General features: G+C 50.5%; 2 protein-coding genes across 5 annotated transcripts in view; one reads left to right on the top strand and one right to left on the bottom strand.

Moving 5' to 3' along the window:
* DPYSL5 (dihydropyrimidinase like 5) overlaps window positions 1-24,433 on the top strand; it is a 166,274-nt gene that overhangs the window by 39,542 nt on the left and 102,299 nt on the right. For all 4 annotated transcript variants that reach the window (XM_068279881.1, XM_068279883.1, XM_068279880.1 and 1 more), the window contains exon 2: window positions 20,752-21,016. In XM_068279881.1, the coding sequence (XP_068135982.1) occupies window positions 20,756-21,016 (261 nt within the window). In that variant the 5' untranslated portion in view covers window positions 20,752-20,755. The remainder of the gene's footprint in view (window positions 1-20,751; window positions 21,017-24,433) is intronic.
* LOC137504580 (mucin-3B-like) lies at window positions 8,772-20,757 on the bottom strand. Its single transcript, XM_068233162.1, has 2 exons — window positions 20,723-20,757; window positions 8,772-19,206 (listed from the first exon to the last, which is right to left on the bottom strand). Exons 1-2 carry the CDS (start codon window positions 20,755-20,757, stop codon window positions 8,772-8,774), a joined length of 10,470 nt encoding a protein of 3,489 aa, XP_068089263.1.

Below are 24,433 nucleotides of genomic sequence, written 5' to 3'. Positions count from 1 at the left end.
TGCAGAACAGCTATTAAGCACTTCTTAATCTGTGGCAGTTTAGGAATGAATTTGCACTTTTCTTAAAGGAATACTATCGATGTATGCATTTATTTTTAAATGCTGTATGTTGTAGCACACATTAGGACAAGTACTAGGAGCAATTTGATTCCTCACACAGCTGTTCCTCTCAGCTGTAAAATCCTCCCTCAGTTTTGGCGTCAGTGTTGGATACAAAATGTATCTAATACTGAGCTCCCAGAGGGCTAGACCATGTCTCTGCACAGGGGAGTTGCTATCAACTACTCAGTTTAAGGTTTAATTATCACCTTGCTGAAAGAATCTTGTTGATATGATGGTAAGGGGTTAAAGATTCTAGCAATGTGTGTTTATTATCTTTGCTTCTCTTGACTGATAAAGATACTAATAATGCTAATTGTAGACAGTGGTCTGCCCCTCTCAGCAGCTTGTAAAGTGGATGCAGCCTGGAGTGAATCACCTCAGGCAGCCAGTCTGAGTGTAAACACAGACTCCTGGTATAGCTAGTTATATTCCAGCAATATTACAGCTCATTTAGTTACCTGTTACCACCTCAGATCAGCCTATTTCTCCTCATGTCTGCTGCATGCTGTGAGTGACACAGTGAAATATATTTGTGAGCTGTGTGACAGAGTAGCCAAGCAGCTCAGGGTGACCCAAACTACTATGAGCTGTGTGAGAAATGAATTTTTAAGCAGGGATAGCAGGAGAGAGACCTGGGTGAATAAATAAAGTGCCCCTAGCACTAGTGGTAATGTGTACACTAATATAGAGTATTAAAAAAAAAAGTCGTTTCAATCGATAGTATTCCTTTAACTGTAGTGCAGCTCTAGAAATTCACACTAAACTAATGTTCTCATTATCATGCAGATCAGTTCTCCCTGCTGGTTAGAACTGTTTAAGAAGAAAAAACTGTCAGTAATGCTTTGATAAATCTGGCCTAAGGAGTCCCGGACATTGCAGCGGGTTGGAGGTTCGTATTGGTAGCGTTCACAAGTCAGGAGCTCCCTGCATTTGGACTATAAGATGCAGGGACTTTTTACCCCACCTTTGAGGGAGAAAAGGTGAGTTTATGGTCCAAAAAATACAGTATACATCGCTGTATATTGCTATGTAGTCCCGCCCTTCCACTGATGCTTAGCCTAGGCTGTGTAGCTATGCAAATTCTCTTCCCAGAAAGATCAGACATGCTCTCTACTGGCTTTAGAACTCTCAGTAAACATTCCACAGAGATAACCTGACAGGACTAAAGATGTTTTCACCTGTGATAAATTTCATGGTGAGAAAAGATTTACAATGGGCAAAATTAAAAAATAAAAATAAAAAATACAAGCACGTAAACGCCGACAACCATGTGATGTGAGGCAGCGGTGACACCGTCAGGTAAAGTATTCGCACATAGGGCACCAGGGGGAGGAGGGGGGGGGGATGGGGTTTTTTACACTAGGGGGCAGCAGCAGCGAGGTGGCAGATACAGTGTCACATTGCCGCTTCCCGAGATATTTCATGCTGAAATCGATCGGGAATCTGCCTGCAGTGTATGAGCAGCTGACAGATCTCTCTCTATAAACACAAATTCTGATCCATAAACAATTCACAAAGTTTAACCCTTAAAGTACTCCTAAGACATAAATACTAATTGTTGCTGCACAACTGTATATTGATTACAAAACCGTATATTGATTACAAAACCAGGGGCAGGATCTAATACAAAGTAATGCTTCATACACACTTGAGATAAAAGTCTTTGGAAAAGACAAGATCACAGACCAATCCTACCACCCTTCATGTAGTATGAGAGCCATACCTACACAGTCTATTCTATGGAGCTGATCTCCCCATCAGACAGAAATCTTACACCCTTCCATGTAGTATGAGAGCCACACCTACACAGTCTATTCTATGGAGCTGAACTCCCCATCAGATAAAATCTTTGCAAGATGCTGCACACAAAGATGCTGTACACATTCAACAGATCAGTATCTGCAAAAGATCTGTTCCTGCAAAAGATCAGTTCCTGCAAATTGCATTCATAGTCTATGAGATCTGCAGATCATCATACACACCTTGTTTAACTGACATTCATCTGCAGATCAGACAATCATCTGCAGATCTGAAAATCCATCCTGGTGGATCTGATCTGCAGATGAATGTCAGTTAAACAAGGTGTGTATGATGATCTGCAGATATCATAGACTATGAATGCAATTTGCAGGAACAGATCTTTTGCAGATACTGATCTTTTGAATGTGTACAGCATCTGTGTGTGCAGCATCTTGCAAAGATTTCTGTCTGATGGGGAGTTCAGCTGCATAGAATAGACTGTGTAGAGTATGGCTCTCATACTACATGAAGGGTGTAAAATTGGTCTGTGATCTTGCCTTTTCCAAAGACTTTTATCTCAAGTGTGTATGTAGCCTTAGTGATAAATTGGACACAATCAAAAACGACCTACTTTGTATTAGATCCTGCCCTCGATTTTGTAATCAATATACAGTTGTGCAGCAACAATTTTAAAGTATTTATAATAAAAGTTATGTCTTAAGAGTACTTTAAGGGTTAAGATCTCTCTCTTTTTTTTTCACGTGTACGAACGGTACAAAAATTTGCATTGCATGGAAACGGCCCCATTTACTACCGTTAGTTGCCCAAGCAATGCAAATTTTCTGAGAGAAAAAGCTGACACAAAACGCACAAGTGGAAACCCAGCCTGAGAGCGTCGGGTGATACACGGTCTGATGTATGTGCTTTAGTCTCCTGTAGCTGAGGTGTGTGTGGTGACAGTGAGAGCGTCGGGTGATACATGGTACTCGCTGCAGGGAGGCTGGCTGTGCTGAGAAGGAGTGTGTCTCTTGTAGCTGAGGTGTGTGTGTGGTGACAGTGAGAGCGTCGGGTGATACATGGTACTCGCTGCAGGGAGGCTGGCTGTGCTGAGAAGGAGTGTGTCTCTTGTAGCTGAGGTGTGTGTGTGGTGACAGTGAGAGCGTCGGGTGATACATGGTACTCGCTGCAGGCTGTGCCGGGGAGGAGGGGGGCTCCACTTGTTAAGGTGATTTATAGCCTTGCTTTGCACCTCCTTCTCTCCGGCGTGTCCCCGGTGTACAGAGATATGTAGGTCACACGTCCCCACCTGCGCTGTCAGGAGTGACTTTCACATAACTCTGCATGCTGAGCTCACAGGGCTGAATTTAAGGAACAAACCTGTATTCCTAGTAAGAGGGATAATTACATGGCTGGAGCTATTCCGCCGACACCAGCAGCTGTAATCAGGACCTCTGCTCACATGGAAGCACAGACTCTGCACACACAGAAGCGAGAGACTCACCACAGTTCCTTCAGATTTATATATTGGAATTACGACACACCTAATTGCAGCTCACACAATTTATATGTATATAAAAGGCAGGTTCTCACTGTATTTCTTAAAGAAACCAGCGGATGGGAGTGTCAGCATTTACTGACAGTCAGTGCATTAGGACAGAGGCGCTTCCTATTCAGCAAGGAAACCTTGGGCAGTGTCTACTGAGCGCCCCCTAGTGGCTGCAGCTCTGGCACTTTGAGTCTGCCAAGAGAAAAGTGCAGTACACATTTTCTGTGTCTTGTCTTCTCCTGGAAATGTCTTGATTGCCAGCAGCTCTCATGCTGCACAGACACGGTTTAGAATGAGCATGTGCGGGTTCATGAACTGAGCATGCCCAGTAGACAGACCTGCCCGAGTACTCCTCCCTCCTCTGTGCACATGTAGTTCCTCTCACTGGGCATGTGCGGCTTGTAAACACTTGTATGCTGGTTGATGGTTGTCTCTGTACTGCAGGAACGTGGATGCATGATGAAGGGACTTCTTTACTGAGCACGTGCGGGTTCATGAACTGAGCATGCCTAGAGACAGACCTGCCCGAGTACTCCTCCCTCTGTGCACATGTAGTTCCTCTCACTGGGCATGTGTGGCTTGGGAGCCATGGTATGCTGGTTGATGGTTGTCTCTGTACTGCATTAATGTGGATGCATGATGGAGGGACTTCTTCGCTGAGCATGTGCGGGTTCATGAACTGAGCATGCCCAGTAGACAGACCTGCTCGAGTACTCCTCCCCCACTCTGTGCACTCTCACTGGGTATGTGCGGCTTGGGAGTCCTGGTATGCTGGTTGATGGTTGGCTCTGTACTGCAGGAACGAGGACGCATGATGGAGGGACTTCTGGCCAAAGCTATTTGGTTGCTCTGCTCTATGTCGCTGCCACTGAAGGTGACCATACACACATAGATTGTCACTAAAGGTTTGCGATGGCAGACAGTTCGTGATGGAAAAGGTTCATTCGCCATTCGCGTTTACAGCAAACGTTCATGATGCAAATGTTTGCATTTGTTCTTTAAAGCCAACTTGAACTCAGAACTGTCTCTCTGCTGGATCCTGCGCTGTAGGTGGCACACTGCTGTTACAAAGCCGCGCTACAAACAGGTCTTTATGCCACACTGCAACTCACCACTGTGGATAAGGCCCAAGGCCAGGTTCACACTATGCAAACAAATGGGAGCCTGATGCTGCTGCTGAGGGACCTTTTGCACTTAAAGCGGACCTGAACTCAGAACTTCCTCTCTGCTCTAAAAGATAAGCAGCAGCATAATAACTTTTACAGAAAAACATATTTGTTACAGCTGATACAAATTCTGCAATAAATCTGCAGTGTGTCTACTTCCTGCTTTCATGGAAGCAGACGCAGAGTTAACATCCTGTGTTTACAAATTAGCTGCCCTACTAAGGCTGCCAACATTCCTGTGCTGATACAGCTGAGAGATCAAATTACACTTCTGATTGCTTGCAGCTGAGGGGGAATTAGACAGGCTCTGCACTCTAAACACACACAGGGTGGATTCATGTCTGCCTTGTGTCCTGTGCAAGACTTCAGGTCCACTTTAGAACTACTCACCAAATATTGGCTTTCACTGCTTGATATCTGATCTTTTTTTGTGCACACAGCGGGCAAGCAAAACATTCATTCACTCTCTTATGTATAAACCTGACTTTGATGTTATTTTTCTTGCCTTTTGGCACTTTTTAGGTTTTTTTGGGTGGTGAAGGGATACTAGAGAGATAAGCTGTGTGTATGGGGGTCATTGTCACAGACGCTGCTCTCTGTATGATGTGAGCCCTCTGTGGCGAACACTGTGAATCCAGCGCAGGAGATTTGGGCGCAGCCGGCGCCAGCCATAGACCGTAATAGGAATTACATCTATAGCGGCGCACAGAGAGTAACTTCGGAGCCGTCAGAAGACAGAGCTGAAGTTACTTTTAAAACACAATAATTCAGTCTCCAGCAATCGCTGGAAGCCAAATTATTTCATTCCCCACTATCCATGTCGGCCTGGAGGGGGAATAGTAATTAACACGGCCTGGACTTGTGCAGCAGCAGGATCAGCCATATACCGGCTGTATCCTGCGCCCAAGTCTACCGGTGCCGATACCTCTCGTACGCCTCTGTGGACCTGTCTCCTCGCAGACTCCCAGCATTGTCAGGCTGCATTGTGGGATTATCAGCTCGCCCTGTAATGTGCTGCACAGCTCCAGGATTATCAGATTGCAGACTTTATCTGTCCCGGTCTGCAGCTGTGTCACTGTGACATAACCGCATTCACCACATCAGCTCAGCGACCGCACATGACTGAGGCACACAGAGCGCTGCTGGGACATAACCGCATGCCTTCACTACGGCACTGTCACATCAGCTCAGCGACCGCACATGACTGAGGCATACAGAGTGCTGCTGGGACATAACCGCATTCACCACATCAGCTCAGCGACCGCACATGACTGAGGCACACAGAGGGCTGCTGGGACATAACCGCATGCCTCAACCACAGCATTGTCACACCAGCTCAGGGACCGCACATGACTGAGCACACAGAGTGCTGCTGGGACATAACCGCATTCACCACATCAGCTCAGCGACCTCACATGACTGAGCACACAGAGGGCTGCTGGGAAATAACTGCATTCACCACATCAGCTCAGCGACCGCACATGACTGAGGCACACAGAGGGCTGCTGTGACATAACCGCATTCACCACATCAGCTCAGCGACCGCACATGACTGAGCACACAGAGGGCTGCTGGGACATAACCGCATTCACCACATCAGCTCAGCGACCGCACATGACTGAGGCACACAGAGGGCTGCTGGGACATAACCGCATTCACCACATCAGCTCAGCGACCGCACATGACTGAGGCACACAGAGTGCTGCTGGGACATAACCGCATTCACCACATCAGCTCAGCGACCGCACATGACTGAGGCACACAGAGGGCTGCTGGGACATAACCGCATGCCTCAACCACAGCATTGTCACACCAGCTCAGGGACCGCACATGACTGAGGCACACAGAGTGCTGCTGGGACATAACCGCATTCACCACATCAGCTCAGCGACCGCACATGACTGAGGCACACAGAGGGCTGCTGGGACATAACCGCATGCCTCAACCACAGCATTGTCACACCAGCTCAGGGACCGCACATGACTGAGGCACACAGAGTGCTGCTGGGACATAACCGCATTCACCACATCAGCTCAGCGACCGCACATGACTGAGGCACACAGAGGGCTGCTGGGACATAACCGCATGCCTCAACCACAGCATTGTCACACCAGCTCAGGGACCGCACATGACTGAGGCACACAGAGTGCTGCTGGGACATAACCGCATTCACCACATCAGCTCAGCGACCGCACATGACTGAGGCACACAGAGGGCTGCTGGGACATAACCGCATGCCTCAACCACAGCATTGTCACACCAGCTCAGGGACCGCACATGACTGAGGCACACAGAGGGCTGCTGGGACATAACCGCATTCACCACATCAGCTCAGCGACCGCACATGACTGAGGCACACAGAGGGCTGCTGGGACATAACCGCATTCACCACATCAGCTCAGCGACCGCACATGACTGAGGCACACAGAGGGCTGCTGGGACATAACCGCATTCACCACATCAGCTCAGTGACTGCACATGACTGAGGCACACAGAGGGCTGCTGGGACATAACCGCATTCACCACATCAGCTCAGCGACCGCACATGACTGAGGCATACAGAGGGCTGCTGTGACATAACCGCATGCCTTCACCACATCAGCTCAGCGAGGCACACAGCGCTGCTGGGAGAAATGTAAGAGAAATGCATACCACACCGGCCAAGTCACAGCTGAACAATTCATGCTGTGTTACACATAACACTACGCCTAGTACCACTGCACATCACTTACAGCACTGTGCCCAGTACCACTGCACATAGTGTGCATCACACAGCAGTACTATGCTCATGTAATAATATGGTAGGACATTAGACTATGACTATGGTAGGATTAGAGTGTGAGCTCCTCTGAGGACAGCCAGTGACATGGCTATGTACTCTGTAATGTGCTGCAGAAGATGTCAGTGCTATATAAATACATCATAATAATATTGTTGGACATTAGCCTATGACTATGGTAGGATTAGATTGTGAGCTCCTCTGAGGACAGTCAGTGACATGACTGTGTACTCTGTAATGTGCTGCAGAAGATGTCAGTGCTATATAAATACATAATAATAATATGGTAGGACATTAGACTATGAGTATGGTAGGATTAGATTGTGAGCTCCTCTGAGGACAGTCAGTGACATGACTATGTACTCCGTAATGTGCTGCAGAAGATGTCAGTGGTATATAAATACATAATAATAATATTAATATGGTAGGACATTACAATATGACTATGGTAGGATTAGATTGTGAGCTCCTCTGAGGACAGTCAGTGACATGACTATGTGCTCTGTAATGTGCTGCAGAAGATGCCAGTGCTATATAATTACATAATAATAATATGGTAGGATATTAGACTATGACTATGGTAGGGTTAGAGTGTAAGCTCCTCTGAGGACAGTCAGTGACATGACTATGTACTCTGTAAAGTGCTGCAAAAGATGTCACTGCTATATAAATACATAATAATAATATGGTAGGACATTAGACTATGACTATGGTAGGTTTAGAGTGTGAGCTCCTCTGAGGACAGTCAGTGACATGACTATGTACTCTGTAATGTGCTGCAGAAGACGTCAGTGCTATATAAATACATAATAATAATAATAATAATAATATGGTAGTACATTAGGCTATGACTATGGTAGGATTAGAGTGTGAGCTCCTCTGAGGTCAGTCAGTGACATGACTATGTACTCTGTAAAGTGCTGCAGAAGATGTCAGTGCTATATAAATACATAATAATTTATGGCAGATTTACCTGCCAGATCGATTATTTCCAACATGTACGATCTGAATTTCGATCATTTTTTTTTTTTCCAATTGGTTTTTAATTGTTTTTTTGTGTTCAATTTTCATTCAGTCCGATGAAATTTGATAAAAAAAAAAAAAATCTAAAAAAACGAATAAAAACCGATGGGAAAATTGAAAAATCGATTGAAATTCAGATCAGACATGATGGAAATAATCAATCTGTCAGGTAAATCTGTCAGAAAATAGTATGGTGTGTACCTAGTATAACTCTGTGGCTGTGACCCGCTCGGTGTAGGAGACCGTTGTGTGTGACTGTGGTGCTGAATCTGCTGTACAGGAATCGGTGGACTCTGGGGTTGAGTCTGTGGCTGTGACCCGCTCGGTGTAGGAGACGGTTATGTGTCACTGTGGTGCTGAATCTGCTGCACAGGAATCGGTGGACTCTGGGGTTGAGTCTGTGGCTGTGACCCGCTCAGTGTAGGAGACCGTTATGTGCGACTGTGGTGCTGAATCTGCTGTAGAGGAATCGGTGGACTCTGGGGTTGAGTCTGTGGCTGTGACCCGCTCGGTGTAGGAGACCGTTGTGTGTGTGACTCTGGTGCTGAATCTGCTGTACAGGAATCGGTGGACTCTGGGGTTGAGTCTGTGGCTGTGACCCGCTCGGTATAGGAGACCGTTGTGTGTGTGACTCTGGTGCTGAATCTGCTGTACAGGAATCGGTGGACTCTGGGGTTGAGATTGTGGCTGTGACCCGCTCGGTGTAGTAGACCGTTGTGTGTGACTCTGGTGCTGAATCTGCTGTACAGGAATCGGTGGACTCTGGGATTGAGTCTGTGGCTGTGACCCACTCGGTGTAGGAGACCGTTATGTGTAACTGTGGTGCTGAATCTGCTGCACAGGAATCAGTGGACTCTGGGGTTGAGTCTGTGGCTGTGACCCGCTCGGTGTAGGAGACCGTTATGTGCGACTCTGGTGCTGAATCTGCTGCACAGGAATCGGTGGACTCTGGGGTTGAGTCTGTGGCTGTGACCTGCTCGGTGTAGGAGACCGTTATGTGCGACTCTGGTGCTGAATCTGCTGCGCAGGAATCGGTGGACTCTGGGGTTGAGTCTGTGGCTGTGACCCGCTCGGTGTAGGAGACCGTTATGTGCGACTCTGGTGCTGAATCTGCTGTGCAGGAATCGGTGGACTCTGGGGTTGAGTCTGTGGCTGTGACCTGCTCGGTGTAAGAGACTGTTATGTGTGACTGTGGTGCTGAATCTGCTGTACAGGAATCGGTGGACTCTGGGGTTGAGTCTGTGGCTGTGACCCGCTCGGTGTAGGAGACCGTTATGTGCGACTCTGGTGCTGAATCTGCTGTGCAGGAATCGGTGGACTCTGGGGTTGAGTCTGTGGCTGTGACCTGCTCGGTGTAGGAGACTGTTATGTGTGACTGTGGTGCAGAATCTGCTGTACAGGAATCGGTGGACTCTGGGGTTGAGTCTGTGACTGTGACCCGCTCGGTGTAGGAGGCTGTTATGTGTGACTGTGGTGCTGAATCTGCTGTACAGGAATCGGTGGACTCTGGGGTTGAGTCTGTGGCTGTGACCCGCTCGGTGTAGGAGACCGTTGTGTGTGACTGTGGTGCTGAATCTGCTGTACAGGAATCGGTGGACTCTGGGGTTGAGTCTGTGGCTGTGACCCGCTCGGTGTAGGAGACCATTGTGTGTGACTGTGGTGCTGAATCTGCTGTATAGGAATCGGTGGACTCTGGGGTTGAGTCTGTGGCTGTGACCCGCTCGGTGTAGGAGACCGTTATGTGTGACTGTGGTGCTGAATCTGCTGTACAGGAATCGGTGGACTCTGGGGTTGAGTCTGTGGCTGTGACCCGCTCGGTATAGGAGACCGTTATGTGTGACTGTGATGCTGAATCTGCTGTACAGGAATCGGTGGACTCTGGGGTTGAGTCTGTGGCTGTGACCTGCTCGGTGTAGTAGACCGTTATGTGTGACTGTGGTGCTGAATCTGCTGTAGAGGAATCGGTGGACTCTGGGGTTGAGTCTGTGGCTGTGACCCGCTCGGTGTAGGAGACCGTTATGTGTGACTGTGGTGCTGAATCTGCTGTACAGGAATCGGTGGACTCTGGGGTTGAGTCTGTGGCTGTGACCTGCTCGGTGTAGGAGACCGTTGTGTGTGACTGTGGTGCTGAATCTGCTGTACAGGAATCAGTGGACTCTGGGGTTGAGTCTGTGGCTGTGACCCGCTCGGTGTAGAAGACTGTTATGTGTGACTGTGGTGCTGAATCTGCTGTACAGGAATCGGTGGACTCTGGGGTTGAGTCTGTGGCTGTGACCTGCTCGGTGTAGGAGACCGTTATGTGTGACTGTGGTGCTGAATCTGCAGTACAGGAATCGGTGGACTCTGGGGTTAAGTCTGTGGATGTGACCCGCTCGGTGTAGGAGACCGTTATGTGTGACAGTGGTGCTGAATCTGCTGTACAGGAATCGGTGTACTCTGGGGTTGAGTCTGTGGCTGTGACCCGCTCGGTGTAGGAGACCGTTATGTGTGACTCTGGTGCTGAATCTGCTGTGCAGGAATCGGTGGACTCTGGGTTTGAGTCTGTGGCTGTGACTCGCTCGGTGTAGGAGACCGTTATGTGTGACTCTGGTGCTGAATCTGCAGTACAGGAATCGGTGGACTCTGGGGTTAAGTCTGTGGATGTGACCCGCTCGGTGTAGGAGACCGTTATGTGTGACAGTGGTGCTGAATCTGCTGTACAGGAATCGGTGGACTCTGGGGTTGAGTCTGTGGCTGTGACCCGCTCAGGGTAGGAGACCGTTATGTGTGACAGTGGTGCTGAATCTGCTGTACAGGAATCGGTGGACTCTGGGGTTGAGTCTGTGGCTGTGACCCGCTCAGTGTAGTAGACCGTTATGTGTGACTGTGGTGTTGAATCTGCTGTACAGGAATCGGTGGACTCTGGGGTTGAGTCTGTGGCTGTGAAGAGCTCGGTGTAGTAGACCGTTATGTGTGACTCTGGTGCTGAATCTGCTGTACAGGAATTGGTGGACTCTGGGGTTGAGTCTGTGGCTGTGACCCGCTCGGTGTAGGAGACCGTTATGTGTGACTCTGGTGCTGAATCTGCTGTGCAGGAATCGGTGGACTCTGGGGTTGAGTCTGTGGCTGTGACCTGCTCGGTGTAGGAGACTGTTATGTGTGACTGTGGTGCAGAATCTGCTGTACAGGAATCGGTGGACTCTGGGGTTGAGTCTGTGACTGTGACCCGCTCGGTGTAGGAGGCTGTTATGTGTGACTGTGGTGCTGAATCTGCTGTACAGGAATCGGTGGACTCTGGGGTTGAGTCTGTGGCTGTGACCCGCTCGGTGTAGGAGACCGTTGTGTGTGACTGTGGTGCTGAATCTGCTGTACAGGAATCGGTGGACTCTGGGGTTGAGTCTGTGGCTGTGACCCGCTCGGTGTAGGAGACCATTGTGTGTGACTGTGGTGCTGAATCTGCTGTATAGGAATCGGTGGACTCTGGGGTTGAGTCTGTGGCTGTGACCCGCTCGGTGTAGGAGACCGTTATGTGTGACTGTGGTGCTGAATCTGCTGTACAGGAATCGGTGGACTCTGGGGTTGAGTCTGTGGCTGTGACCCGCTCGGTATAGGAGACCGTTATGTGTGACTGTGATGCTGAATCTGCTGTACAGGAATCGGTGGACTCTGGGGTTGAGTCTGTGGCTGTGACCTGCTCGGTGTAGTAGACCGTTATGTGTGACTGTGGTGCTGAATCTGCTGTAGAGGAATCGGTGGACTCTGGGGTTGAGTCTGTGGCTGTGACCCGCTCGGTGTAGGAGACCGTTATGTGTGACTGTGGTGCTGAATCTGCTGTACAGGAATCGGTGGACTCTGGGGTTGAGTCTGTGGCTGTGACCTGCTCGGTGTAGGAGACCGTTGTGTGTGACTGTGGTGCTGAATCTGCTGTACAGGAATCGGTGGACTCTGGGGTTGAGTCTGTGGCTGTGACCCGCTCGGTGTAGAAGACTGTTATGTGTGACTGTGGTGCTGAATCTGCTGTACAGGAATCGGTGGACTCTGGGGTTGAGTCTGTGGCTGTGACCCGCTCGGTGTAGGAGACCGTTATGTGTGACTGTGGTGCTGAATCTGCAGTACAGGAACCGGTGGACTCTGGGGTTAAGTCTGTGGATGTGACCCGCTCGGTGTAGGAGACCGTTATGTGCGACTCTGGTGCTGAATCTGCTGTGCAGGAATCGGTGGACTCTGGGGTTGAGTCTGTGGCTGTGACCTGCTCGGTGTAGGAGACTGTTATGTGTGACTGTGGTGCAGAATCTGCTGTACAGGAATCGGTGGACTCTGGGGTTGAGTCTGTGACTGTGACCCGCTCGGTGTAGGAGGCTGTTATGTGTGACTGTGGTGCTGAATCTGCTGTACAGGAATCGGTGGACTCTGGGGTTGAGTCTGTGGCTGTGACCCGCTCGGTGTAGGAGACCGTTGTGTGTGACTGTGGTGCTGAATCTGCTGTACAGGAATCGGTGGACTCTGGGGTTGAGTCTGTGGCTGTGACCCGCTCGGTGTAGGAGACCATTGTGTGTGACTGTGGTGCTGAATCTGCTGTATAGGAATCGGTGGACTCTGGGGTTGAGTCTGTGGCTGTGACCCGCTCGGTGTAGGAGACCGTTATGTGTGACTGTGGTGCTGAATCTGCTGTACAGGAATCGGTGGACTCTGGGGTTGAGTCTGTGGCTTTGACCCGCTCGGTATAGGAGACCGTTATGTGTGACTGTGATGCTGAATCTGCTGTACAGGAATCGGTGGACTCTGGGGTTGAGTCTGTGGCTGTGAGCTGCTCGGTGTAGTAGACCGTTATGTGTGACTGTGGTGCTGAATCTGCTGTAGAGGAATCGGTGGACTCTGGGGTTGAGTCTGTGGCTGTGACCCGCTCGGTGTAGGAGACCGTTATGTGTGACTGTGGTGCTGAATCTGCTGTACAGGAATCGGTGGACTCTGGGGTTGAGTCTGTGGCTGTGACCTGCTCGGTGTAGGAGACCGTTGTGTGTGACTGTGGTGCTGAATCTGCTGTACAGGAATCAGTGGACTCTGGGGTTGAGTCTGTGGCTGTGACCCGCTCGGTGTAGAAGACTGTTATGTGTGACTGTGGTGCTGAATCTGCAGTACAGGAATCGGTGGACTCTGGGGTTAAGTCTGTGGATGTGACCCGCTCGGTGTAGGAGACCGTTATGTGTGACAGTGGTGCTGAATCTGCTGTACAGGAATCGGTGTACTCTGGGGTTGAGTCTGTGGCTGTGACCCGCTCGGTGTAGGAGACCATTATGTGTGACTCTTGTGCTGAATCTGCTGTGCAGGAATCGGTGGACTCTGGGGTTGAGTCTGTGGCTGTGACTCGCTCGGTGTAGGAGACCGTTATGTGTGACTCTGGTGCTGAATCTGCAGTACAGGAATCGGTGGACTCTGGGGTTAAGTCTGTGGATGTGACCCGCTCGGTGTAGGAGACCGTTATGTGTGACAGTGGTGCTGAATCTGCTGTACAGGAATCGGTGGACTCTGGGGTTGAGTCTGTGGCTGTGACCCGCTCAGGGTAGGAGACCGTTATGTGTGACTGTGGTGCTGAATCTGCTGTACAGGAATCGGTGGACTCTGGGGTTGAGTCTGTGGCTGTGACCCGCTCAGTGTAGTAGACCGTTATGTGTGACTGTGGTGCTGAATCTGCTGTGCAGGAATCGGTGGACTCTGGGGTTGAGTCTGTGGCTGTGACCTGCTCGGTGTAGGAGACTGTTATGTGTGACTGTGGTGCAGAATCTGCTGTACAGGAATCGGTGGACTCTGGGGTTGAGTCTGTGACTGTGACCCGCTCGGTGTAGGAGGCTGTTATGTGTGACTGTGGTGCTGAATCTGCTGTACAGGAATCGGTGGACTCTGGGGTTGAGTCTGTGGCTGTGACCCGCTCGGTGTAGGAGACCGTTGTGTGTGACTGTGGTGCTGAATCTGCTGTACAGGAATCGGTGGACTCTGGGGTTGAGTCTGTGGCTGTGACCCGCTCGGTGTAGGAGACCATTGTGTGTGACTGTGGTGCTGAATCTGCTGTATAGGAATCGGTGGACTCTGGGGTTGAGTCTGTGGCTGTGAGCTGCTCGGTGTAGTAGACCGTTATGTGTGACTGTGGTGCTGAATCTGCTGTACAGGAATCGGTGGACTCTGGGGTTGAGTCTGTGGCTGTGACCCGCTCGGTGTAGGAGACCGTTATGTGTGACTGTGATGCTGAATCTGCTGTACAGGAATCGGTGGACTCTGGGGTTGAGTCTGTGGCTGTGACCTGCTCGGTGTAGTAGACCGTTATGTGTGACTGTGGTGCTGAATCTGCTGTAGAGGAATCGGTGGACTCTGGGGTTAAGTCTGTGGATGTGACCCGCTCGGTGTAGGAGACCGTTATGTGCGACTCTGGTGCTGAATCTGCTGTGCAGGAATCGGTGGACTCTGGGGTTGAGTCTGTGGCTGTGACCTGCTCGGTGTAGGAGACTGTTATGTGTGACTGTGGTGCAGAATCTGCTGTACAGGAATCGGTGGACTCTGGGGTTGAGTCTGTGACTGTGACCCGCTCGGTGTAGGAGGCTGTTATGTGTGACTGTGGTGCTGAATCTGCTGTACAGGAATCGGTGGACTCTGGGGTTGAGTCTGTGGCTGTGACCCGCTCGGTGTAGGAGACCGTTGTGTGTGACTGTGGTGCTGAATCTGCTGTACAGGAATCGGTGGACTCTGGGGTTGAGTCTGTGGCTGTGACCCGCTCGGTGTAGGAGACCATTGTGTGTGACTGTGGTGCTGAATCTGCTGTATAGGAATCGGTGGACTCTGGGGTTGAGTCTGTGGCTGTGACCCGCTCGGTGTAGGAGACCGTTATGTGTGACTGTGGTGCTGAATCTGCTGTACAGGAATCGGTGGACTCTGGGGTTGAGTCTGTGGCTGTGACCCGCTCGGTATAGGAGACCGTTATGTGTGACTGTGATGCTGAATCTGCTGTACAGGAATCGGTGGACTCTGGGGTTGAGTCTGTGGCTGTGAGCTGCTCGGTGTAGTAGACCGTTATGTGTGACTGTGGTGCTGAATCTGCTGTAGAGGAATCGGTGGACTCTGGGGTTGAGTCTGTGGCTGTGACCCGCTCGGTGTAGGAGACCGTTATGTGTGACTGTGGTGCTGAATCTGCTGTACAGGAATCGGTGGACTCTGGGGTTGAGTCTGTGGCTGTGACCTGCTCGGTGTAGGAGACCGTTGTGTGTGACTGTGGTGCTGAATCTGCTGTACAGGAATCAGTGGACTCTGGGGTTGAGTCTGTGGCTGTGACCCGCTCGGTGTAGAAGACTGTTATGTGTGACTGTGGTGCTGAATCTGCTGTACAGGAATCGGTGGACTCTGGGGTTGAGTCTGTGGCTGTGACCTGCTCGGTGTAGGAGACTGTTATGTGTGACTGTGGTGCAGAATCTGCTGTACAGGAATCGGTGGACTCTGGGGTTGAGTCTGTGGCTGTGACCCGCTCGGTGTAGGAGACCATTGTGTGTGACTGTGGTGCTGAATCTGCTGTATAGGAATCGGTGGACTCTGGGGTTGAGTCTGTGGCTGTGACCCGCTCGGTGTAGGAGACCGTTATGTGTGACTGTGGTGCTGAATCTGCTGTACAGGAATCGGTGGACTCTGGGGTTGAGTCTGTGGCTGTGCCCCGCTCGGTATAGGAGACCGTTATGTGTGACTGTGATGCTGAATCTGCTGTACAGGAATCGGTGGACTCTGGGGTTGAGTCTGTGGCTGTGACCTGCTCGGTGTAGTAGACCGTTATGTGTGACTGTGGTGCTGAATCTGCTGTAGAGGAATCGGTGGACTCTGGGGTTGAGTCTGTGGCTGTGACCCGCTCGGTGTAGGAGACCGTTATGTGTGACTGTGGTGCTGAATCTGCTGTACAGGAATCGGTGGACTCTGGGGTTGAGTCTGTGGCTGTGACCTGCTCGGTGTAGGAGACCGTTGTGTGTGACTGTGGTGCTGAATCTGCTGTACAGGAATCGGTGGACTCTGGGGTTGAGTCTGTGGCTGTGACCCGCTCGGTGTAGAAGACTGTTATGTGTGACTGTGGTGCTGAATCTGCTGTACAGGAATCGGTGGACTCTGGGGTTGAGTCTGTGGCTGTGACCCGCTCAGGGTAGGAGACCGTTATGTGTGACAGTGGTGCTGAATCTGCTGTACAGGAATCGGTGGACTCTGGGGTTGAGTCTGTGGCTGTGACCCGCTCAGTGTAGTAGACCGTTATGTGTGACTGTGGTGTTGAATCTGCTGTACAGGAATCGGTGGACTCTGGGGTTGAGTCTGTGGCTGTGACCAGCTCGGTGTAGTAGACCGTTATGTGTGACTCTGGTGCTGAATCTGCTGTGCAGGAATCGGTGGACTCTGGGGTTGAGTCTGTGGCTGTGACCTGCTCGGTGTAGGAGACTGTTATGTGTGACTGTGGTGCAGAATCTGCTGTACAGGAATCGGTGGACTCTGGGGTTGAGTCTGTGACTGTGACCCGCTCGGTGTAGGAGGCTGTTATGTGTGACTGTGGTGCTGAATCTGCTGTACAGGAATCGGTGGACTCTGGGGTTGAGTCTGTGGCTGTGACCCGCTCGGTGTAGGAGACCGTTGTGTGTGACTGTGGTGCTGAATCTGCTGTACAGGAATCGGTGGACTCTGGGGTTGAGTCTGTGGCTGTGACCCGCTCGGTGTAGGAGACCATTGTGTGTGACTGTGGTGCTGAATCTGCTGTATAGGAATCGGTGGACTCTGGGGTTGAGTCTGTGGCTGTGACCCGCTCGGTGTAGGAGACCGTTATGTGTGACTGTGGTGCTGAATCTGCTGTACAGGAATCGGTGGACTCTGGGGTTGAGTCTGTGGCTGTGACCCGCTCGGTGTAGAAGACTGTTATGTGTGACTGTGGTGCTGAATCTGCTGTACAGGAATCGGTGGACTCTGGGGTTGAGTCTGTGGCTGTGACCCGCTCAGGGTAGGAGACCGTTATGTGTGACAGTGGTGCTGAATCTGCTGTACAGGAATCGGTGGACTCTGGGGTTGAGTCTGTGGCTGTGACCCGCTCAGTGTAGTAGACCGTTATGTGTGACTGTGGTGTTGAATCTGCTGTACAGGAATCGGTGGACTCTGGGGTTGAGTCTGTGGCTGTGACCAGCTCGGTGTAGTAGACCGTTATGTGTGACTCTGGTGCTGAATCTGCTGTGCAGGAATCGGTGGACTCTGGGGTTGAGTCTGTGGCTGTGACCTGCTCGGTGTAGGAGACTGTTATGTGTGACTGTGGTGCAGAATCTGCTGTACAGGAATCGGTGGACTCTGGGGTTGAGTCTGTGACTGTGACCCGCTCGGTGTAGGAGGCTGTTATGTGTGACTGTGGTGCTGAATCTGCTGTACAGGAATCGGTGGACTCTGGGGTTGAGTCTGTGGCTGTGACCCGCTCGGTGTAGGAGACCGTTGTGTGTGACTGTGGTGCTGAATCTGCTGTACAGGAATCGGTGGACTCTGGGGTTGAGTCTGTGGCTGTGACCCGCTCGGTGTAGGAGACCATTGTGTGTGACTGTGGTGCTGAATCTGCTGTATAGGAATCGGTGGACTCTGGGGTTGAGTCTGTGGCTGTGACCCGCTCGGTGTAGGAGACCGTTATGTGTGACTGTGGTGCTGAATCTGCTGTACAGGAATCGGTGGACTCTGGGGTTGAGTCTGTGGCTGTGCCCCGCTCGGTATAGGAGACTGTTATGTGTGACTGTGATGCTGAATCTGCTGTACAGGAATCGGTGGACTCTGGGGTTGAGTCTGTGGCTGTGACCTGCTCGGTGTAGTAGACCGTTATGTGTGACTGTGGTGCTGAATCTGCTGTAGAGGAATCGGTGGACTCTGGGGTTGAGTCTGTGGCTGTGACCCGCTCGGTGTAGGAGACCGTTATGTGTGACTGTGGTGCTGAATCTGCTGTACAGGAATCGGTGGACTCTGGGGTTGAGTCTGTGGCTGTGACCTGCTCGGTGTAGGAGACCGTTGTGTGTGACTGTGGTGCTGAATCTGCTGTACAGGAATCGGTGGACTCTGGGGTTGAGTCTGTGGCTGTGACCCGCTCGGTGTAGAAGACTGTTATGTGTGACTGTGGTGCTGAAACTGCTGTACAGGAATCGGTGGACTCTGGGGTTGAGTCTGTAGCTGTGACCCGCTCGGTGTAGGAGACCGTTATGTGTGACTCTGGTGCTGAATCTGCTGTGCAGGGATCGGTGGACTCTGGGGTTGAGTCTGTGGCTGTGACCCGCTCGGTGTAGGAGACCGTTATGTGTGACTCTGGTGCTGAATCTGCTGTGCAGGAATCGGTGGACTCTGGGGTTGAGTCTGTGGCTGTAACCCGCTCAGGGTAGGAGACCGTTATGTGTGACTCTGGTGCTGAATCTGCTGCACAGGAATCGGTGGACTCTGGGGTTGAGTCTGTGGCTGTGACCCGCTCGGTGTAGGAGACCGTTATGTGTGACTCTGGTGCTGAATCTGCTGTACAGGAATTGGTGGACTCTGGGGTTGAGTCTGTGGCTGTGACCCGCTCAGTGTAGTAGACCGTTATGTGTGACTGTGGTGTTGAATCTGCTGTACAGGAATCGGTGGACTCTGGGGTTGAGTCTGTGGCTGTGACCAGCTCGGTGTAGTAGACCGTTATGTGTGACTCTGGTGCTGAATCTGCTGTACAGGAATTGGTGGACTCTGGGGTTGAGTCTGTGGCTGTGACCCGCTCGGTGTAGGAGACCGTTATGTGTGACTGTGGTGCTGAATCTGCTGTACAGGAATCGGTGGACTCTGATGTGAGATGCTGGTTCTTTCTCCTCCGCTGCAGATCTGACCTGTCTGCAGTGACTGGATCTGATCACTTTTCACGCTCCAGTGAGGGGAGTAAATTAAACATTATTCAGGATGAGGCAGCGTATATTTTATTAATCAGCTTTCTGCAGCAGAGGGAGGCAGGGGGGGCGTGGCATCTCTAATATGGGCAGATAAGTGGCACCTGCAGCGTGTGACATCGCTGACAGTACAGCGGGTGGCGGCAGCAGGGCGGGGCTTTACAGGAAGACTGTGTGTCATGTCATGCTGAGGACAGCTCGGGTGACGATGAAAGTATCTTTATGAGCTAAGCCATAGCTCCCAACTGTCCCTCTTTTGGAGCCCTGTCCCTCTTTCTTCCTCATTTGTCCCTCTTTCAGGATTTTGTCCCTCTTTCTATGTAAATATTTATATTTCTCTACTAACGATGTGTTTGATTCTAAACTTTATTCCAATCCTGTAAATTGATACATTACTAATTTTAAAATGTTACTATGAAGGAAAATGAACCAGGATAGAAAGGACCAGTGTGGTTTATAAAACATATATTTTTCTTATGAAATATTTATGGTATGCGTGACTAGGGGGTGCGACGGAGGCGTGGTCAGGGGTGTGATGGGGTGTGGCTTAAGTGTCCCACTTTCTCATCTCAAAAAGTTTTGGAGGAATGGCTAAGCTAATAATGACCCATCAGCTGCATTGTCTGCACAGCTGTGAGGAGATAGATGTAAACCAGAGGCCCTTTCATTACCTGAGAAGCAGTGAGACTTCTAGGGAGGAAATGGTGCCTTATATGAGGGTGAATTTCCTGGCCTTGGGGACTGTTTGGCAAGCTGTGGAAGTCCTCCCATCCTCGAGGACTTGTGAAGACAAGCCGATCCGTACCGTGCAGGCTGGTTCCCGCACCCACGCATGCACGGTATGGATGCGTCTGTCTCCAGGAGCACTTATGCCTCTCAAGCCTGCTGAAGGGTCCTGAAGGCGCTGACTTTCCATGGGGCACAGCGGGGCGGAGAGAGGACCAGGCGGCTCTGTGGGATACAGAGCCGTCCCTCTGCTTAGGTGAGTATCTGACTCTGCAGCTCACTTCAGTATTGCTTTAACGCAGACCTGAACTCAGAACTTCCTCTCTGCTGTAAAAGATACTCATATAACCAAACATTTCATTGTTACAGCTAATACAAATCCTGCAATAAATCTTCAGTGTGTCTACTTCCTGCTTTCATAGAAGCAGACATAGGGTAAACATCCTGTCTGTACAAAGTAGCTCTTCTGCCATGGCAGAGGAGATTCCTGAGCTGACACAGCTGAGAGATCAATTTGCAGCTTGGAATTAGTCACAGGTGAGGTAATTACACAGGCTAAACTCTTTAAATACATACAGGGTGCATTTCTCTGTGCTAGAGTTTAGGTTCCCTTTAAGGTACAATGTCATACAGCCAGCTTTATTGTCTCACGTATCCACCTCACTGCTTCTCTCTACTCGCCTGAGCAAGATATGTCTGACTGAAAACAATAGACTTATTTTCCTAGGCTGACCTTTGACCCCGTGTCCTCTTGTCTTCCAGAGCCATGCACGCCAACACCGCCAGTGCCCGCATCCTCATCAAAGGGGGGAAGGTTGTGAACGATGACTGCACACAGGAAGCCGACGTCTACATCGAGAACGGCATCATCCAGCAAGTGGGCAGAGAGCTGATGATCCCGGGAGGGGCCAAGGTCATTGATGCCACCGGGAAGCTGGTAATACCGGGCGGTATAGATACCAGCACCCACTTTCACCAAACCTTCATGAACGCCACCTGCATGGACGACTTCTACAATGGCACCAAGGTAGGGGGCAGCATGGAGTCCTAGTGTCTCTGACATACCAGCTGTCTGTGTTGTGCTTCCTGTCATATTCTCTGGTTTCCTGTTTGGGGGTTCCGAAGGAAAAAAGCTGATTGATTAGCAGCACAGTTTTCAGCTGTACACATGATTCTCGGGACCAACTCCAACTTTACCATGTCTGACAGTCCTGACCTCCCAATAGTTAAGGTGTTTGGGGGTGATTCACACTTACTTATTTTTCACCTTTAAGGTGTGTACAGATCATTGATTGATGTCGCCCGTCGGGGATTCTGCGTAGCTAAACAGCCTAGGCTGTGACATCATTGGGAGGGCGGGGCAACATACCAATAAAAGCAATATTTAGATATAGGAAGTGATTCTGATGCTGAAACCAGGCTAATTACTATAAAAGTGAGCATCCTGAATCATTTACTGCATTCTCCTATATATCACCATTGCGTATCTTTAATACATGTCAAACTCCGGCCCATGGGGCAAATCTGGCCATCTGAGCTGTTAAATTTGGCCCTCAGGTGGTTTCCCCATTTTGCATTATGTTTGGCCCACTCTAGATCACCAGGAAAGCTATATTTGAGGTAAAGCCCTACAACACCAGTAAAGCCATATGGGGGAGGGAGGGGGAAAGCACTAGACACCAGGGAACTGTATAGGGGAGGGAGGGGACCACTAGACACCAGGGAACTGTATAGGGGAGGGAGGACCACTAGACACCAGAGAACTGTATAGGGGAGGGAGGACCACTAGACACCAGAGAACTTGTATAGGGGTTGGAGAGGGGCCATTAGACACTTGGGAACTTTATAAGGGAGGAACAGCAAACGGGGAACAGAGGCGCCAGCAGGGTACAAGTGGATAAAACCTTTAAAATTTGCTTGGAGGAAGTGGTGGACTTACCTCCATAAAGTAGCCATGAAAGACTGTATAATAGTAATCACATTTATTATATAGTACCCCAAAAGTGCAACGCGTTTCGCAGGCCACGCCCGCTTCATCAGGCAATAAACGTGGGGACAAACAGAATTTCAGCAGTAGCAGGAGTAGTGCCTCAGACTGAGGCGCTACTCCTGCTATATAATAAATGTGATTACTATTATACAGACAGTCTTTCATGGCTGCTTTATGGAGGTAAGTCCACCGCTTCCTCCCAGCAAATTTTAAAGTTTTTATCCGCTTTTATCCTGCTGGCGCCTCTGTTCCCCGTTTGCTGCACCGTGTCCACTCCTGGTGGAGGGGTGATCTACCCCCTTTCGCATCTACAGAGAGCGACTTCTTATCCCTGAGTGAGGACAGGTCTAATCTCCTAACCTGCCTATACAGTGGTTGCCTTTGTGGTAACCCACGTTTGTGAGTATAATCTTCTCACTAATTATCTTTACTAATTTTATGCTGAACATACTACACTACTGTATATTGGGCTCTCGGTTTCTCTAACCTTATAAGGGAGGACGGTGGCCAGTAGACATTGAGATTGGCCCGCGACTTGGTCCCAGTGTAAAAGTTTAGCCCACTGTGTATTTGAGTTTGACTCCCCTGCTTTAACCCCTTCCCCATTACAGGCTTGCTTTAAAGCGGACCTGAGCTCAGAACTTCCTCTCTGCTCTAAAAGATAAGTAACAGCATAATAGCCTTTACAGAAAAACATTTCTGTGTTACAGCTGATACAAAGCCTGCAATATATCGGCAGTGTGTCCACTTTCTGCTTTCCTGGAAGCAGACATAGGGTTAACATCCTGCGTTTACAAATTAGCTGCTCTGCCGTGGCAGAGGAGATTCCTGAGCTGAGACAGCTGAGAGATCAAATTACACTTGTGAAGCTAAACTCCCTGAACACATACAGGGTGCATTTCTCTGTTTTCCTTCTGTCCTGTGTAAGAGTTCGGATCCTCTTTTTACATTCCCTTTGATATTAAAGGTCCCCTTGTTGAATAACTAGGGCAGTGTTGCTCAGTGCTGGAGGTGCGTTCTCCTGATCATGGCCGGTGCTGTGAGTGAGAGCAGCAGGCAGTCGGCAGGCAGATAGCTTTCTGCAGGACTGAGCTTTACTGTATTGAATTTACTTGTCAGCGCGCTCCCGCCTGTGCAGTATGTAAATGACTCCGGCATCCAGTCACTGCGGCGCAGCGATCAGCCCGGCTCACTCTCTGCAGCTGTGATTGGCAGTCGGGCTTGTTTGATCATCCTCAGCGCTGAGGATCAGAATTGTTCTGTGTGCGTCTGGCTCCATCACATCTAGCGAGACTCCCGGGAAATAGGCAGTCATGTCACTTCGCTCCCTTTATCCTCTGCTGGTGACGGCTGTACGGTTAGCGCTCTCACTTTCAGAGTCTCATTGCCGATTGCTGCGTTTATTAGCGGCGCAGTCGGGCTCATTATCTGTACAGAACGCGGTCCCCGTGCCTGGCTGGGTGACAGGAGGTGACATGAGGTGACATGGAGGATCTGAGGAGGATGGGGGGGAGGAATTGTAGCAAGATGAAGAGAATGCTAAGCTGAGGATAAGCAGGACCAGCCTGGCTGGGCTGTGGAAGGGGATCCAGTAATGATATGCGAGGGGGTGAGGAGAATGTGCCGCCTCCCAGGAATAATTATTACCAAATTCTTGGCCGACTGTTCCTTACCCAGCCGGCTCTCCTCCTTTGTTGTAGCTTTTGTTTCTGTTTAGTATGATATCTCCTTCCATACCTTATTTTGCAAAGGTGGGAAAATGTATTGGTATTCATGATTTCCTCTGCTTTTTACTCTTGAGGCCAGTTTTACACCTCTTTTTGGCATTGCGGTGGGATGCGCATCACTCCGCAATGCAAAACATGACAAACCTATAACCCAGTGGCAGAGTGGGCCGACAAGGTCATATGCATAGCCCCACCCCCTGGTCAGTGACATGCTTCCTGCTGGGCAGGGTCATATGCATAGCCCCACCCCCTAGTCAGTGACATGCTTCCTGCTGGGCAGGGTCATATGAATAGCCCCACCCCCTAGTCAGTGACATGCTTCCTGCTGGGCAGGGTCATATGCATAGCCCCACCCCAGGTCAGTGACATGCTTCCTGCTCCGCTCCGTCATCAGCCTCCCAGCGGCGACCGCCGCTAGGGACTGTTAGACGTCTGATAACACTGTACTGCGCTGCGATCTACGGCAGCGCTGTACTAGGGACAGCCGTGTGACACGGCTGTCCCTTTGGAGGCAGAAAAGTGATGCGCTGTCATAGACTGAAGGCTATGACAGCCGATCACGCTGATTGGCTGGCAGGGGGGGGGGGGGGATTGAAAAAAATGGGAACATTTATTTAAAAAAAAATATTTATTAAAAAATAAACTAGGCAGGAGGGATCAGACCCCACCAACAGAAAGCGCTGTTGGTGGGCAGAAGAGGGACGGGGGGAATCACTTGTGCGCTGAG

This window comes from Hyperolius riggenbachi, chromosome 4 (assembly GCF_040937935.1).
Source record: "Hyperolius riggenbachi isolate aHypRig1 chromosome 4, aHypRig1.pri, whole genome shotgun sequence".
Classification (NCBI taxonomy): Eukaryota; Metazoa; Chordata; class Amphibia; order Anura; family Hyperoliidae; genus Hyperolius; species Hyperolius riggenbachi.
This window is presented reverse-complemented; position numbering and strand designations above follow the sequence as displayed.